The sequence below is a fragment of the Pithys albifrons genome, chromosome 4 (assembly GCF_047495875.1).
Source record: "Pithys albifrons albifrons isolate INPA30051 chromosome 4, PitAlb_v1, whole genome shotgun sequence".
Taxonomy (NCBI): domain Eukaryota; kingdom Metazoa; phylum Chordata; class Aves; order Passeriformes; family Thamnophilidae; genus Pithys; species Pithys albifrons.
In genome coordinates, this window is record NC_092461.1 from 22644806 (window position 1) to 22662725 (window position 17920).

At 38.9% G+C, this 17920-nt stretch overlaps 1 protein-coding gene across 18 annotated transcripts in view; it reads right to left on the minus strand.

The window, feature by feature from the left end:
* Positions 1-542: 542 nt before the first annotated feature.
* IKZF1 (IKAROS family zinc finger 1) overlaps positions 543-17920 on the minus strand; it is an 81902-nt gene continuing 64524 nt past the window's right edge. For 12 of the 18 annotated variants that reach the window (XM_071553641.1, XM_071553642.1, XM_071553639.1 and 9 more), the window contains 4 exons: positions 12766-12933; positions 10715-10840; positions 6344-6478; positions 543-2350 (listed from right to left, as the gene is read on the minus strand). In XM_071553641.1, coding sequence (XP_071409742.1) covers positions 1647-2350; positions 6344-6478; positions 10715-10840; positions 12766-12933 — 1133 coding nt within the window. In that variant the 3' untranslated portion in view covers positions 543-1646. The remainder of the gene's footprint in view (positions 2351-6343; positions 6479-10714; positions 10841-12765; positions 12934-17920) is intronic. The other 6 variants (XM_071553629.1, XM_071553645.1, XM_071553634.1 and 3 more) reach the window with 2 other exon arrangements.

Consider the following 17920-nt stretch of genomic DNA (forward strand, 5'->3'; position numbering starts at 1 on the left):
TTTGATTGTGTTTAGTGCAAAATCTCCATTTACTATGCAGAGTGGAAGTATATATACATTAAGTTACTAAGATAGGTTATTTTTATGGATGTTGCCCAGGAGTTATTGCAGCACCAATGACAGATTTTTATGCAGCTGCAAAATTTTCTTTTTTGCCCAGTCTTAAAAGTATGAGGATGTTCAGGGAGAGAAATGAAATATTTGGAGGAAGAAGCTAAGTAGAAGCTTTAATTTTTTTTTATATCAGCTGTGTTTGTGGTTAAAATCTATTTGTCATAGAAGTTTTAATTCTAGCTGAAGTTACATCACCATGGAGAAAGCTTTTGGTGGACTTTCCTGCACTCTGCAAACTGCTGCTGTCTCTGGTCTCCCTTCTGCAACACTCAACATTTTTTAACCTTAAGATTAGTTCCACTGAAGTAAAAGTAACTCAAAGCACATAGTGAAATGACTAAGTGAACAGCAAATCAAGGTTCTTAGCATGTTTGTGGGGCTTGGTCCCTCATTAAACAGTAAATGCCAGGAAAAAAGAAGGCAGCTGCAAATTTTGACTGGCTGGTTTAATTCATCTCAGTGCTTTAAAAATAATTAAGTGCAACACTTACAAATAGAGCCACAAAATCTGCAAGAGGACATCTTCTGTGCAAGCAAATTTTTTTTCTATGTAAGAGGGGGACATTTGGATATTTTCCACACAGTTAAAAAAAGATGAAAAATGTGCATAAGGAGACTTTCCTCACACATATATCTAACTAGTGCTTTTCTCAACTGTACATCATACTTTTCTAAATAACTCAAACTTTAAAAAGAAATAAAAATTAAATACATTGTAACTTGCAGAGAGAGGAGGGGTTGCTTAACAAAAAGTGGGGTTTTATTGGATAGGACAAGAAAATATTTATTCAAAGAATAGCCAACAATACCCTTTTTCTATACATTAAATGCAATTCATACTTCACAGAGTATATTACAAGGGTGTTTCTTCCACCTTTCACATTTCTGCCTGCCTGCCTAGTGACCCAAACAAGGTATGTTGTGATGTCAATACCAGTAGCACCCTTGCACGTGGAAATGTTCTACTTTTGAACCACCAAAACAACTCAGAACCTTCTGTCTGGGCGGTGCTGTGCCACTCCAGCTGTCCATGAAGTCATTTGAGATGGGCTTCTCCTTCTTTAGTTGAGTTCAATCTTCCCGAAAGAGTCAAATAATACCAGGAAGCCAAAAAACATACATCTGGTAGAAGAGCCCTGTGCTCAGGGTGTTAGGAGAGAAAGCTTGGCCACTTCTGCTCTGTTGTGTCCTCATCACGTGGTGCATCCTTGGCGTGGTTAACAGTTCTGGCAAGGGAGGTTTGCAAGAAGCATCAGTTAAGGGAAGGGCTTTCAGCTATGTGACTACAAAAGCTCCTACTTACATTACTAAAGGTTTTTGGTGATCAAACATTTTCAGTAAAAACTCATTTTAGAAAACTGAGTTGCAATGCATGCTACCAAAATGAAATCTTTTTTCTTGTGGGAAAAAATTGCTGAACTTCCGATTTTCTTGTTACTTCTACTGTCCAGCTGACTTGTGCTTTGTTGCTGTCATGGCTCGTGCAGCTCCAGTAACACAGCTCTTGAGGGTATATCTGTGCCAGAGGAGTTTTAACTCATGTGGAAACGGTGCTCCCCTCGAGTTATGTGGGAAGAGAATTCATACCTGTCCTGGCTATGGTAGCCACACATGTTGCATTCAAAAGGATCACGGAACCCGTGGCAACCCATGTGGATTGTATACATCACATGATCCAAGAAAAGGACTCGACAGTGTTCACACTTGTAAACTTTTACTTGCTCCCCATTGCTGCTGATCACTTTGAAAGCATCCTGGGAATTGTCAGTACCTGCTCTCAAGACATCATATTGCCTGTTTTCTTCTTTTATAGAGATGCCATTTCTTGCATGGGGACCTATGTGATTTGTCAGGTAGATCAAACCATTGCGTTCCTCATTATTGCTCTCTGTATCTGTTGAGTCTTGGCAGCTGTTGCTGGGAGAGGCATCGCGTTCAGAGGAGACAGATTTGGCTTTGGAAAGCAGCAACAAATTTTCCACTGTGCTGTCCTGGGGAAGGTTGGAGCGAACCTGATTGTCCCCAAGAGGTTTGTGGAGCTGATACATGGGGCTGATGACAGGCACCACCTCAGAACCCCCTGGTGGCGTCTGGACAAGGGGACGCAAGGACTCTGCCCCCAGATAACTGATGGCATTATTAATGGCCTGGTCGATAACGTGTGTCTGCATGATTTCATTCTCCTTCTCATAATTGGTGGTGGCATCATATGGAAGATCGGGCAAACATTTTTCACCTGCAAAGAAAAACAGTGAGGAGTCAAAGGGTTAATTTCTACATAATTAAGGAACTGAACATGGTGGATGAATAAAACATGGAAGAAGAAAGTTGACCAAATACGCCTCTGAAATCCACCTGAGGTATTCACAGTTCTCTAATAGAGCCAGTCAGAAAAATCATGGGTTTGCGGGGTGTTTTTAGCCTGCTAAATAATTTGAGGGCTTTGGAAATGCAAATGGATGAAAACAGATTCTGGAAATAATTATATGAAGATTCAGGGGAGCTACGGACCAAGTGCTTCATTGTCTCTTTCTCCTTTCTAACTGGAGTCCCTCATCTGCCTCCTACGGTGAGCTGAGGCATTGCCTTTGTGGTTAGAGCAGCCACTGTACCAGCACAGTCACAGCAAGTCTGGCCCTCATGTTTCAGAGCATGAAGCACATTATCAGTTTTCCCCTAAAAGATGACATTGTCTGTGCTAGTTTTGGACATTCATATTCTTAGAAATAACCCACTTCACAATGTGGCCATATGTCATTTTGAAGAAAAATCAGCAAAAACTTTACATTTTGTACTGCCACCACCACCCCCCCATCTTGTGTTTAAATAAGCCATGATAGACACATTACTAGAAGCTACCCATGTTCCTAAATATTTTGTGTCAAAAAGTTGCCATGTACAGGAGCAGCCAAAAACCATGGAAAAAGTTTAAGTGCATTTGTAGTTGGAATATATTTTTCCTACAAGGGAAAAAGCCCTGTATAGAGCAAGATTAGTTGTTACTTGTAACTTGACTCTGATCAGATGCCAAAAGTAAGGAAGAAATCTTTCACTTTGTAAAATCAGGCTGCGCTAATATATCTCTAGTTGGATGCTCTAGTATTGAACACAAATTTCACTAGAATTTCTCCCAAATTCCTGGACAAATAAGACTAAGCAAAACATGGAAGGAAAAAGGAGTGGAAGAAGCTGTTTAAATGCACAGATGCTTATATCATGAACTTGAGCAGTCTTCTCAAACAGTGTAAACCATCAATGTTATTATCAGGTCTCTAATAAATTTATGCAAATGAAAAGGGGTAGAAGATTTTCTTAGGTTCCTATGGCCTACCAATAACACAGTGTTTGTAGTCTGGACGGATTTTCTAGCTCTGCAGACCTTGGGAAACACTGAAAGCCACAAACATCTCTGTGCTGTCACTATTTCCTGATCAACATGAAATTTGCTGGTAGGTCTTCGAAAGTTGTAATTTGTCAAAATAAATGGTAACAGAAGCATAGGAAATTTATCAGAAGGTCTGCACATTAATTTATCAATCATTTTCCACCCCTTTTCTACTCAAATTAATTATCCGAAGTCAGTGAAGAGCCCAGAATATTGCAAGGATGAGGGCTAAAGTGCAGGAAGTCCTGCTGTCCACATTCCCCACAAGATATGGTTTCATACTAGTTTGTCCATGCTCTGCAAGCAGAGAAAGAAATACTCTGAGCATTGCATAAGTTCCTACAGGGGATGTAGGGTACAGACAGCTTCTAGCTGTGCTGCACAAGCTTCCAGTTCCTCTTGTTTTCTTTCCCAATCATTCCGCCAATTTGAGAACCCCTTTACTGGAGTGCATTCTTTTCTATTCAAGGTTTATCCTTTATAATACTATAGTTTTCAGGCAGAATTTGATACTTAAGATCCAAAACAGGCATTGTGAAAGAGTCTTGAATTAAATAAAGAAAAGCCTTCCTAATATGAATGTATACACTTGAGTCAAGGAGTATAAAAGGAGGTCAATATTGCTTATATTCCATGGGCACTTCACACTGCTGAAAAGTGGGGCTGGTTTTCATCATACACAAAATTTTGGGCATCCAGAAGGCACGATTTTAATATCTGTTTCTTGGGTAGAATTTGCTTTACGTAGCACAATTATTTGGTAGTTGGACTGAGAGGATCAAGTGTTCATGAGAAAAATTTGTTTCCAAGAAAAGTGTCTGAAACAGACACAAATTAAAGGTAGGCAGGTACCATTTCTATATCTGGGCAATGTAGGTAATACTTGCACTCATTAAAAAATAATAGCTCATTTCTGTGGTTATTAGAGCATAAGTAAATTAAACTGCTGGATGCACTTTATGCTTTGCACTGCTCAGGATTCTGAAGCAAGTACATACACTGTAAAAATACACTCAGTGCATGTGGGCACCTTTTTCTTAGTATTTTTTAATCCCTCTCTTTGCTGCCTGTTTTTTTTTTTTGAACATGATAACCATGTGTCAAACTTTAATGCTGTTTCATTCTCTAGTTTGGATAGCCCAGTTCTGCTTTTGGGTTTAGGAGCTATTCCAGTTTAGAATACAGGGAGAATTAACTAGCTGAATTTGGTGAACTGTCTCACTTTTGAAAGTTAATTAATTTAGTTTTGAGAAAAGCTAGTAAAGCAGAAGCTAGTCCTTCCCTTATGTGAAGGATGCTCTTTACTCCTTCTCCCTGGAGTTCAGCACAGGGATTGGGATGGCATGATAATCTACAGGAGCAGTAACCATGTCTCACTGCCCAAAAGCTCTCCTGACCAGCTGCCCAACCTTGTATTAATCAGGAATGTATCTATTATATGAAGCAGCAGGTGAGGGAGGACTAGGAAGGATTTGGGGGCATTTTCTTGTCAGAAAATTTTGTCCTTTTGAAGGTTAGTAAATTTCAATAAAGATCTGTTGTCAGTAGGTTGTCTTCCCACACTGCACCCTGAATAACTAACTGACAGGAAACTCTGCCCTCCTAAAACTCATAGTTAAACTGGCTTTCTTTACTGTTTCTCAGGGTGAAGAGAGAAAAGGAGAACGATGTAGCTAGTCCACACCCACAGATACATTGCATATAGGATACTTCCTATTACCTTTTAAATTTTAGCACTTCTGCTCTTCCTGGAGCTTTCACAGAATCAGTATTTTGCCTAATGCAATACTAGAGTTTCCAAGCTAATCTGATTTGCCTCACATAGTTGATATATTTTTGGTAACTACCTGTACGACAACTGTTACCCTTTTAGAAGCATTTCTTATCCTTTACTACCTCCTAGAATTTTTGCCTTGAAAAAAACCTTGGACTTTATTTTAAAGCCTTTTGTTGCATCTCCTGGTGTAGCTGAAATTCCCCTTTCCATCTAGGAAATGCTAGTCTTCCCTTTACCCTTGTGTCCTTGTTGAAAAAAGTGTATTTGCATCTTCTGTCCCACGAACTTTCATTTTTCTTGCCTTGAGCTTTGACTGAAGACCACCTTTATATGTGTTTTGTTTAAAAAATTTAGTTTTATCTGATTGTCTCCTATGGAACGATATTATAAAAGAATGTACAGAGAATTATAAAAGAATCTAACTAGATACGAGTATATGCTGTCCTCTGATTTCCCATGTTTTTAATTTATTTAAGATTAATCCTCCACAGATGACAAAATATTGTCACATATTGTCTGTGTAACCACTGCTTGGCACAGGCTTACTAAACAGAACAATATATGTTCATTTTTATAGGCATGACATAAAATTTTTCATTTTTAAGACAGGAACTACTGGGTGCAAAAGGGCATGAAGTTTTTGCATCATTCATAGAATGTATCTAGTCTTTGCATTTAGGTATTGTTCTGACATATCCATGATCATTTGGAGCTGTTCAGCTACTCACAAATGCTTTCAGAAACACCAAGATGCCCAGATCTGAATGTGTTCTTAAGGCAACTTCAAGAGCCTGCCCAGATCTTGTAATGATCTGGTTCATAAAAGGGCAGGAAAAAGACTTAAATTTGATCTTCAGATGTGGAAAATTAAACATGCAGAAATTTATGCTGGAGATGTTTACTGTTCTTTTTTTCCCCCAACAAATCTCTGTATCTGCTTCTATAGAGAGATACATACTATTCATTTATCAAAACAAGCAAAATCATAAAGCAAAAGTAAAAATCCTGTGGTATTTTTTGGGGGGTTGTTTTATTTTTTTAGGAGACAGCAAACGTTTAACTCTTACCAACAAATTTCTGAGGCATAGAGCTCTTACGTTTGGCGACGTTACTTGCTAGTCTATCCAGCACGAGGGCTCTTTCTGACCCTATCTTGCACAGGTCTTCAGCCATTTCACTCTGGTTAGTTTCGTCTTTTATGACTGAAATCAAATGACATCAGAAGGGTTAGGCAGGCTTGTTCCATTTTAATGGAACTGTTGTCTTCAGGTTATGGTTTATCAGTTAGTGTCTTTTAGCTCCCAAGCAGCTGGACGAAGGAGCTCATCACATCAGACACAGGATGGTTCTGACTCTTCGCAATGAAGTCCCTCACACTGATTAATATATGGACATGTTCATGCTTCTCTTCTTTAGGATGCAAAAATGAGAGAGCAACTGCAAGGTTTATGCCTGTATGTCATGTAATCACTCCACCCTTGTTCTCCAGCCACTCTGCATTTCCATGAATAAATGAGGCCCTAACACTATACTGGACTTAAAACAGTTCATCTTTTCACCCTCCCGCTGGCACCCCACACTGCACCTCTCCCAGTGAAACCACTTGTATGATCATTGCTTCTTTAGCAGGAAAAATGGATAAACTTCTCAACTCCAGCAATGGAAGATGTATTTACAAGTTACACCAACCCTTCTCTCCAGCCCCTTTTTTTCCCTAGCAAATATTTAGATACTTCCTTGATTCAATTTGTATTTTAAATAACAATTTAAATTGACAAAATCACACCTACAGTGGAACACTGATTTCCACTACTCAAACCTGTTTCCCAACCTCCTGTTGCTGCTGAGACACTGTAGAATTAGGAGCTTAGCTGTGAGGCTCTAGCAAAAGAAGACTATTTCGCTTTCACTATATTTTACTTCAGTATTTTCCTGCAGAAACAAAAGGGGTGTGTGAAAATGCACTGTCAGAACAACGACTATGAAAAATGTATGGAAAGGTATTTCTAATTTCCAGCATCTAAAGGAAAGGTGATATGCAGTGACATCAAAGCACAACTCTTCTATTGGGGTTTTCTTTTTTTGTTTGTTTGTTTGGTTGTCAAGGAAGAGAGAGGGGTTAATTTTACTTTTACCTGCTATTAAGTTATAGACATTTTTCTGAACCTGTGAGTTGCTATTAAAGGAAAAAGCAAAAGATGATTTTTAGACTTTGATCCTTAAGCTATTTCAATTTGGTGCCCCACTCTGCTATAGTTTGCCTTCTGTGCCTGCTGAGAATTCCTTGTATCACTGGATTTGCTGCTTCACAGAACGCATTACTCTGGCACTTGGGTGTTTCTCAATAGTTAAGAACACATTGTTCCAATGCAATGTTATTCCGACAATATACCACAGCCATAAAAGGATGATTGCAAAAACTGCATTGTTCCTGAAATATATGAAATCGGGGTTTGGTGGATAACTGTGAGGAACAGGTGAAGTGTCCCAGGCAACACCACCCTGCAATACCAAAGTGAAGATTACACAGTGGTTCTTGAGTCCCTGCTGCAGCAGCACATCCTGCAGTGATAATGACAACGACAAGGAGTCTCACGGAATTATGCCCCACCCCCATAGGACACTAAAGATTGTGACCAATGCAAGAAATTAGCAGAATTTGGCCATGAAGGTGTGGAAGAGTAAAGGGTGTTGATGGTGCATAGTCATCATTGAACAAGCTGGCCAAGGCTTCCAAGTACCACCTCAGGAGGAGACATAGGGAAAATGTTTTATAACAGATGTTCAACAGGGAAACAAAAGACTGAACTTCTAGTTAAAAGTTGAAATGATCAAGAAGTATTTGTTGAGAATATAATACCATTCCATTTCTAGGAAGTTCAAGAGTGGATGAGCAATGTATTCAACAGTCAAACTTTCAACCTTTAAAACTGCTATTAAAAAAAGGGCAAATTGAATTACATATCCAGCATTAATATCCAGCATTTGCAACTGAACCCCCCTGAAATTTGCTACCAACCGGTAAACTATTTCTCTGAAATTTGGTGTGTGTGAACCCCAAAAAGGTAATTTTATCTTTTCAAATGAAAATTCCCAAGTGACTGAAGAACTGTAATTGACCCTTTCTAAACTTCATAAACTATTTCTTCTGTTATTTTATATAAGCCTGATAAGACTTCAGCACACTTCCACTCAACTCAAATGCAAAACTCCAGATAATATCTCTAAGAGAAGAACTTCACATGGACAATATGATTCAAGTCTTCTAATATAAGAATTTTGTCATTAAATTTATCAGGTTACAATTTTGCATTGTATTTTCTTCTCTTAGAGAAAGAAAACAAAGTTAAAATATAAATATAATCTCTTGTTCCTCTTCTTACTCCTTTTCTTCTGAATCTTTCCCATATTTAATTTCTTTCTCAATTATATTTTTAGATTTATGAGCTGATGGAAAGTTTCAAGAAGTTTAGGTCCTTTCAACTGACTTTTTTTTCTAAGTATACTGCAAGAAGTATTTTAAAAATGCTGTAAAAAGCAATTCTGCTGTGTCAGAATGTCAAATCAGATGCTCCAGCAGATTTTTGTACCAACTTTTTTGAGTCTGGGAGAAAAAAAGGGGTCTCAATAATGGATTTAATGGTTCCACATCACACCTTGACATAATATAAGAACAGTGGTAGTACAACTACTTGCTTTTCTAGTTATAATGTAGAATACATTAAAATTCTCAGAAAGACAACCACTCATTCACTACTGTTTTTCGTACATTTTCTTCATGCAAAATACTAGGAAAGCAAAGTTTCATTTTTTAGAAATGCAAAGAATTGATTTTTTAACTGAGCACTAAATTTTTTAAGAGGGAAGTTCTTGGCTGGATACAAGGTCTAAAACCTGAAGTTAATACTTCCATTTTTTTCTAATTTGCAAAAGCAGTTCTATTACATCAAATATGGATTTACAAGATACTTTCAGTATATACAACAAGGTAGTGTTCCTTTCAAAGCATTAATGAATTCATCATGTTTTCATTCCACTGAGATATTGGATATTTAGTTGTAAGCTAGTACAAGCTCTCCAGTCATGATTTGATATAAGCAAAGGTCCATCTCTAAAACTATTAAGGTTTATGATTCCTGACACTAGTTATATCTGGACATTTTTCTTACTAAAACTGTAGCAGCTACTCATTCACACAGATTTTCATATTCTGTGTGCAGGCATTCAAATCCATGTGCCAGAAACCAAAGATTGAAATCCTAAAACAAACTATTTGCTTCTAAATCTTGTCACCTCTTTGAGGAATATGGTATTGCTACCTACTGTCTATTACACTGAGCTTTTCTATTTATACATACGCCAGGCCCTCAATAAAATTAGAAGGAGTGCTGCTCTAACATGCTGTCTGCCAGAAGCATCTCAGCTGTATCCACTGCTATCATTATGTGCATATACTTTACATTATTTGATAGCATGTAAAAACATATTCAGGTTCTGTCCAGATATAAACTATTAAATGAGATATCATTGCAAATAGGGCAGAGGGAACTTTTCATTTTTGTCATTTGACAAATCAAATAACATCCACTGACAGGATCAAAAAGGTATGCAGGAAATGGAACTTACTGGATGGGCTTAAACTCCACCATGGAAGCTGAATCTCTGTCTAAAACTGCACATGCAAGAGGATTTTGTATGGCTAATTACCATGACTGATCCCATAAAGATCTCTAGGGTCTTTGTTAAAAAATGTAATCTAAGTCCCATATCTGGACATAGTTTTAGAGTTGACACTCTCCAAGAAATGGACTTTACCTTCATCATAAGACTAGTCTCTCAGAGAAGCACAAAAGGTCCTCACCCCCCTCCAGTTTTCTTTAAAAGAGCAGCTTGAAAAGAAGGCTGCCTAAATTAAATGTCTCTGGCTTCATGTCCTCTTCCTTGGAAGAGTGAGAGCAAAGACAGATATCTCATCCTTGTTAGATGAGTTGGTTCCAGTGGTCAAGTAAGCCCTTTAAGCTGTACTTGGGAAGGGAAGGAGATGTGCAATGCAGAAGATTCTATAGCCCTACCCAGAACACTGGCATTAAGTCTCTACTGAAAATACATCCACAAGAGTATTGCAATATAGGACTCCAAGCAAAGGGGGTGAGGTGATGTAGTCCTACTGTCTTGAGATGACAAACTGATGATTTCCAGATCTTGCAAGTGTTTTGCTACATGTTTAAATTGCACTTTGACTTTTGATTTGAGCTAAACCAAGTGAGACAGCAGCTAAATACTTCTCAAATAATAAATCCAGATGCAGTATCATACATATGGGTTGTGTGAGCCTCCACAATGCAAATGTTGCCACAAATGGTACTACTGTTCATTTTGCACTCCTTTTTCTGCATTCATGGCAGAACAGCATTATTCCCCAGATGGACACACATTACCTGGATAAATGCTGCTGGAGAGATTCATGGTTTGCAGGTAGTTATGGCAGCGTTCTTTATGTTCTTCCAAAGAGCTGCGCTGCTTATAACTGCGACCACAGTATCCACACTTATGGGGTTTGCCAACTGGACGGAAACACAAGTAATTATGAGATTAAGATGAGGTATTTAACTGCATATTAAAAATGGTAGTGGCAACAGGAAAAAAGGCCACTCCAAAAATAAAGCCATGCTGTGGTGAACTGAAGAAGGATTTCAACAATTAAAAAAAAAATCTGAATGAAAACAGAACAAATGGAAAACTAGCTGTACATCTTTATATCAATAGGCCAGTTCTGTGGGTGCTGTAAGCTGATTTTAGACGATTCACATCAGATAAAGACTGTGACCTTAAATCCTTAAAAGTGGAATCTACCCAAGTGAGAAACTGAGACACCTTCAAAGGTCTGAGAGTGGTTGCTTTAGTGTCTAAACCCACAGAGACTGCCAGAGGGGGAACCAGTGGGGTAGGCAAAGACTTGCCCTCAGCTGGATGTTAGTTCTGATGTAAAAAGAACCAGCCCAACCCTTTTAAGACAATCTTAGATTCTACATGTTTTCTGTTTCTGGAAATTCAAGAGCAGTGGCATGACAATTTCTTTTCTGTATTACACCAATCCAGATCAAGCTAATTCTAGGAATTTTGCACCAATACTGTTTGTGTAGTTCTGGACTTCAATCTTCTGTCTTAGTGTGACTAGACTGTCACCTTATACATGAGTTCATAATTTTAGATGGTTATACAGTTTAATTTTTGAATTTTATTTACAAATTCTTAGGTGAAAATCAGATTCAGGCATCCAACTTGCTTTATAATGTATTGATGTCAATTTGCCAGTTGCAGGAACTAATCACTATCTATAGCTTATGAATTGTCTCTTTAATTAAGGAATCCTCATAGTTTGCCAAAAATGCCTAGGTGCAACTTCATATATATATATATATATGAAGAATTACATTTCAAATTGCACATCCATAAAAATCAGTAATGGCAAAGGAGAGAGAGACAAAATACTGTTTTAAATATGAGCTTTCCTCAATCAGTCCAGGATCAAACAGGAGAAGTAGAAATTATTTTGGAGATCTGGGATCAACACTAAGGATCTTATTATGTTATTTAATATGTGTGCTATTAAAAATTTTTCTTAGTTTTGTGCAGTATGAAAACATCACTTTGAGAGCTCTCCTTCTGCCACCCAGACCTTGGTCCCAAATCCAACTTTCACAAGTGATGTTACCAGCGTCAACTCCATCAATGTGAGCTGGAGGTCTCCCATCCAATAAACAACTTGCATTTGCAGCTTAGCTTGGAAAACTAGATGAGACAAGCAGTCTGCTTTTAAAGGCACTCAGATGTACTAAACTGGTTTTACTTCACAGAAGGTATGTGACTATGGCTTCTGTCAAACAATAAGATGTTTGTAGTAATGGAGAAGTGCAGCTATTCAAAAATATATATTCATATCTCCATATTACTGTTGAGACAAGAGACTGAAAAAATCCATCATAGTCCTCTTTAGTGGAAGATTATTATCTTTCTCCCACCTTCTCCCATCTCCCCACTCTTTCTTTTTAAAGGTATGTGTCATAACAAGGTGCAATAAATAATGCTGTATGGTAGTGTTCACTCCTTAGACTGAGGATGGCTACCAGAATGTGTTTCAACTTTATATTATCTCTAACCTTAAAGTGTTCATCAGCTTTAACTCATGTTCGTATTTCCATGAAATGGATTACTCACATGAGGCTTGTAAGACGAAATCGTAATATAGAAACTTTGAATCAGCCAAGAAGTACAGGAAAAAAACTCATTTCTTCTGGTGAAGTGTCATGAGTGTGAGATATGTTTAATCATTTCTTTGCTGCTAACACGCTGTGGCCAGCTCACAGCTTGGTTAACCCCAAGCTGGGGCTACTTGCCTGTGCAGGGTGAGAAGACCTTGGTGGCCACCCTTACCTCCTGAGCAGGGGTGCTGATGAGCACCCGTGGTTAGTCCCACACCTTCACTTACCAGAGTGAGTCCTCAGGTGTCCCGTGAGGGCATCCCTGCGACGGCAAGCGTAGTTACACAGGTGACACTTGAAGGGCTTTTCACCTGAGTGCAACTTTATGTGGCGCAGAAGGTTGCCCTTCTGTGTAAAGGAGGCTCCGCACTGATTGCACTGGAAAGGGCGTTCTCCTATGGGGAGAAAGAGAAAATATGTGAGAACAAAAAAATCTTATGTGGTAACAAGAGAAAGATTTCAGTGAGAAAGTTGTTTTCTCACTGCTGCTCTGTGACTTCCACCGGCTGCAGGTTTGATATAACATGAGGCTTTCAGACTAAACCTGCCAGTTTCTTAATGCTTCACTGGCTGGGTCAATTTGATCTGAAAATCTAATTTTTTTTTCTAAATCAGAATGGCACATCACAATGCAAATTCAAACTCATTTAAATAAAGTGACTGCAACATTTTGTGTTGAAGAGCCACTCTTCCTGATCAGCAGTTTTGGAATAAACCAATATCCAATTTTGCATGTTGTGGCATTTGGTGGGGTTTTTAATGTGGCTTTTTTCAAAGGGTCTTTAAAATATGCCACTGAAGCAGCAAAATAAAAAGGAAACTCATTAAAAATGCATTTCAGGATCACAAGTTCATTTCAGCGTTACATTCTTATATTTAAATGAAAGGCACTTCATTATAACAGTTATAATAACTTCTTTTCATTTACATTTTCCCTGTATTTTCCCTTTCAATTTCTTCTCCATTACCTGTCTGTCCCTAAGCAGCCAAATCAGGAAAGAGAGAGAGAAAAGAGAGCAAGAGAGAGAGAGAAAAATCATAGAAGTTAAGACAGTGCAAAAGAAGCCCTGTACTTCCATACCAAAGTCCTAATCCTTCTCTAGGTAAGGTACGAACAGAGGAGCTGCACACACAGGCTCTGATAGTCTACACTTTGGACAGACACAGGGGAAAACTCAAAGAGGCACAGCCTTGATTTGTCTAAATTGGTGCCTGTTATCAAGGAAGAGAATCAATGCCTTTGCAAAAATTAATATGGCTGTTGTTTGCTTTTTAGTTCTGTTTCAAATCAATATGCTCATTTATTAGTTTTTGGGGTTTGGTTTGGTTTGGTTTGGTTTTTAATGTAAGATGGACGGGGCCTTTTCTGAAATCAGTGGGAAATAAAATATATTTCCAGTTTTACCAGATAGAAACTGCTTCTGTATGCCTGTTTCTCCATAGCCCTCAACTAAGTCAAACCAGCCTTTGAAACTCATTTGCTGAATTCTGTTTCTCTTAGGCATAAATTTAACCTGTTGTAGTAATTATAATGCATTGACAATATTAGAAACAGCCCAGAGATAAACTGTTTTCAGTTTTGATTTTGTTTGCTTAACAATAAAATTGTATTTAACATTTCAGTGCTGAAGTTAAAATATATATATAAAAAAAAGTTAAACAATTTCTTTCTTCTCATTCACTTAACTGCCATATATTAGAACCAATTTTTATGTCCATACATTGCATGTATGTGCAGCATGATCATTTCTGGTTCCTGTGTAATGCAGCAGAACATCTGAAGATCAATGAGACAGCAGTACAGTCCCAAGCCAAAAGTGTGAAAACCAGGCCATCAGGGATAGCAGCTTTATGGCAAGATATTTTAATTGGTCAAACAGTTTCAAGCAGGGCAGCATAGTCCCTTGTGTAGTGAAATGAGCTCACTTCCTTTGTCTATCAAATAACTCTATTCATCCAAAGTACCCCCATAACTGGTTCAGCTGGGGTGGCCCACAAAAATGCCAGCATGAGCCTTACAGGACTGTGCAATGTCCTTCATAAGCCATGCACAGTAGTGGCTGGGGGAAAAATAAAACAGGTAAATGTCTCTCTGCTTTATGTCTTACTGTTTGGGGCAGTTAGTTAGCATGGAAGGTATTCTTCAGAAACAAAGATTGTAAAAGTACTCCAGGAATGAAATACAAAGCAAAGTAAGAGTGAAATGTATCTCTAGGCTACAGCTCTCCCAATTACAGGGTGAAATCTTGTGCTGGGTGGCAAAGACAAGACAGATGGAACATTTCAAACAAGACTGTTGCGTGCCAAATATTTCTACAAAACCTACAGAGGGCTCAGATGTAACTGAGACTACACCCATGTTGCTGTACAATGCAAACACCACCACCAAAAGACTGGGAAGCCACACGTAGCTTTGCTGGCCCTGGGTGTTCCAGGGATGGGGAATGCCTGCCTTGGAAGTTCAGCAAAGCTCCCAGACCTGCTTGGATGCTGACAGTCACTGATGGAACGTTACTGAGAGTGGTGATATCCCCCCCTAAATAAGGATGGGACAGGGTGGAAAGAAGAAATATATGTCTTTTTTTTTTTAACAGTACCTTTTTGTGTTATTTTCTTATCAGTTCTGAAGAGAATACCTGTCTTGGGCAGATTTTACCATGTGGTGTGTAGCCATGGACACTTATGGGCCCAGGAATAAGAACTGCAATGGGACCTTGAATTGAGTAATTCAATGAACCCCCATTGCAGTGATTTGCAAGCCTTTGTGGGAGCACAGGCCTTGGACCACCTATTCAGTGAAGCATATTTATCATCTTAATTGAAATTTTTCTCATTTCTTAAAAAAATATGACAAAATCATCTAACACTCAGAGACCTCCAGAGCTTTCTAGAGATCTTTTTTTTAATGCTCATTCTTTAGTGGGCATTGGTTTTCTACATAAATTTGAGACATTCACACCCAACTAACAAGATTTAAGTGAGCTAACTTGTGACTTAAGTTAAAGCACTGTACATATACGGAGACAATATATATACCTATGTACACACACATGCACATATATATGCACTTAAGCGCATGTTAAGCAAGTGAAGCCTGAATCTATACCCTGAGCTCTCAGCACAACCAAGCAGGATTTTCTTTCTCTTTTCCAGATCTCCTTTTTCCTGAACACCAAGCAAGACAATGGCAAGCTGGAGAAAATCAATGTACTGAAAGGGAAGGAGAGTAAAAAGAGCTGGGCATCTGTGAGTGGGATTTGCTCTGCAGATGGGAGCAACAAGTAAGAGGCTAGGAAGCAGTCAGTGCTGTACAGCTGCCTGCTGACAGGAGGAGGGAGAAGTATCAGGTGCTTCTCTGCATATCTGCACGTGGCAGGTGTATTCATTAAAAGTAATTATGCCTTTTATCAGGTCAGGCAGTCATGTTAGTTTGGTACTTTAGTGTGCTGGAGTTTTTTCACTTATCCAATATTTAAGAAAACCTCACTGCATATTCAGGTTTTACATGAATTAGCAGCAAAGTAATTCATTTGCAAAGCTTATTCCTTCACCAGGCATGTATTGAAATGGGCTTCAGCATAGTCAGTTAAACATCTGTAATAGTATATCCCATTTCTGCTTTAATTTTCACAGTGTGGCTGAAAGCAAAAGGAGTCAGCACGGTTTCCCTGTGATGTCCTTTTAATTGTAACTACCAATTCTGAACTTCCACTCCCTTGCCAGCTCCTGGAAAACCACCTGAGCACACTCAAAGAGGCTGCTTGGGAGAGGAGCTGAGGACTAGGTGGGAGAGAAAGCAAAGGCATTGTTTCCATGGAAGAACCCAGAGGCAAAACTTCAAACGCTTTAGTATTACCAAGTGTGAAAAAGGGGACCCTCCTGAGCAAAGTGCCTCCTGTGTGGTGCTTCCACTGTAAGCTTGAACTGCATTCCCTGATTAAAAGAGGGTCTCTTTGGCAAGGAGAGGATTTTACAAAGTGTGGAGAAGTCTTGGAGTGCTACCTCACTTCAGTAATGCCTTGAGCACCCTTTGCAGGCACATGGGACTCTAGGCCAGGGAAGGAGTTTGAGCAGCTGACTTTCCATGCCAGGGAAACAACCTGGCACCCAGTGAGGCAGTCCCTGGGGATGCTGTCACTGGGACCAGGCAGCCCAGCTCACCCCCCAGAAGACTCAGCCTGCTGGGTACCAACGAGTGCACTAGAAACCAAGGCAGTTCTGCCTTCCTAAAGTCAGGTGTAACCTTTCCCAGGCCATTCAGCCCTGGTGCAAACATTGCCATGGACCCTCAGGACATAAACCAGTTCCTCTGAAGCAGCAACAGCTGGTTACTTTTTAAATAAAAAGCAGTCTGCTTAAACAATCACAAAGACTTCTACCTCTAAGTACATTTTAGGTTGCAACATATTGTTTCAACTACTACAGCATCCTCTTCAAAGCCTCAGGTATAAGTAATTTTCATACACATTTCATCAACTTTTAAATGATATTAACATTCAATTAAAAAAAAAAATAAACAAAAAAAACCCCAGTCAAGCAACAAGCACTTTATTTTATCTAGGAAGTAGGCTACAGTGTCTCTTCAGAGAACTAGCTGTGGCTTTTTGAATAATTATTTGCTCTTCCCTGACAGAGGGATTTATCATATGGAATTGAAGAATACTTTGAAGCAGGCAGTGTAACAGTGCTGCTTCTGAGGGTGGGTAACCCGGGTTACAGTAACAGATCACACCCTTCCATAGTTTGGACAGACACAGTTACACTGGACAGTAACTCTGTGGGGGTTGGACAACAATCAGGGTCTTTTCGAGGATCATCTGCATGAAACACTGGAAGCACTTTGCTCATCTCACTCCTTAGTGATTCTGGGGAAATTTATGCATGACTTTGGGGGTATGTGGAGGAAGAAAGTACCTATTTGCTCACTGGCATAACTATTTCAGTGAAATCAAACTCTCAGGTCATTTTTACCTTAAAAATATTTTAAAATTCCCTGTAATTTGAATACAAATGCAAAAAATGCCAAATACTCTATTTTAAGAGTATTTTGTGTGGCACAACGGTAGAGTTCAGTTCTTCCCCTTTGACTATGGCTGATATTAGAGTTTAGTTTGAAAGTCTAATTTTTAGACAGCTTATATCAGGGAAGGTGAGACTCACCCTGGTCTTTACTTTCTTCATTTGTTTCAGCCTCCTCCTTTTTGGCACTCTTTGAAACTATTCAATTGAGGCAAGAAGATTCACAGCACTATAATGAAAAGCCATCCCTATGGAGCACAACACCTTTATATGTCTCTTTCAGTGTCTCAGTGGAAACACTTTAGAGCAGATTTGACCAGTGAAAATGGTTGGTTTTACTTCATGAAACACTGGACATAAGAT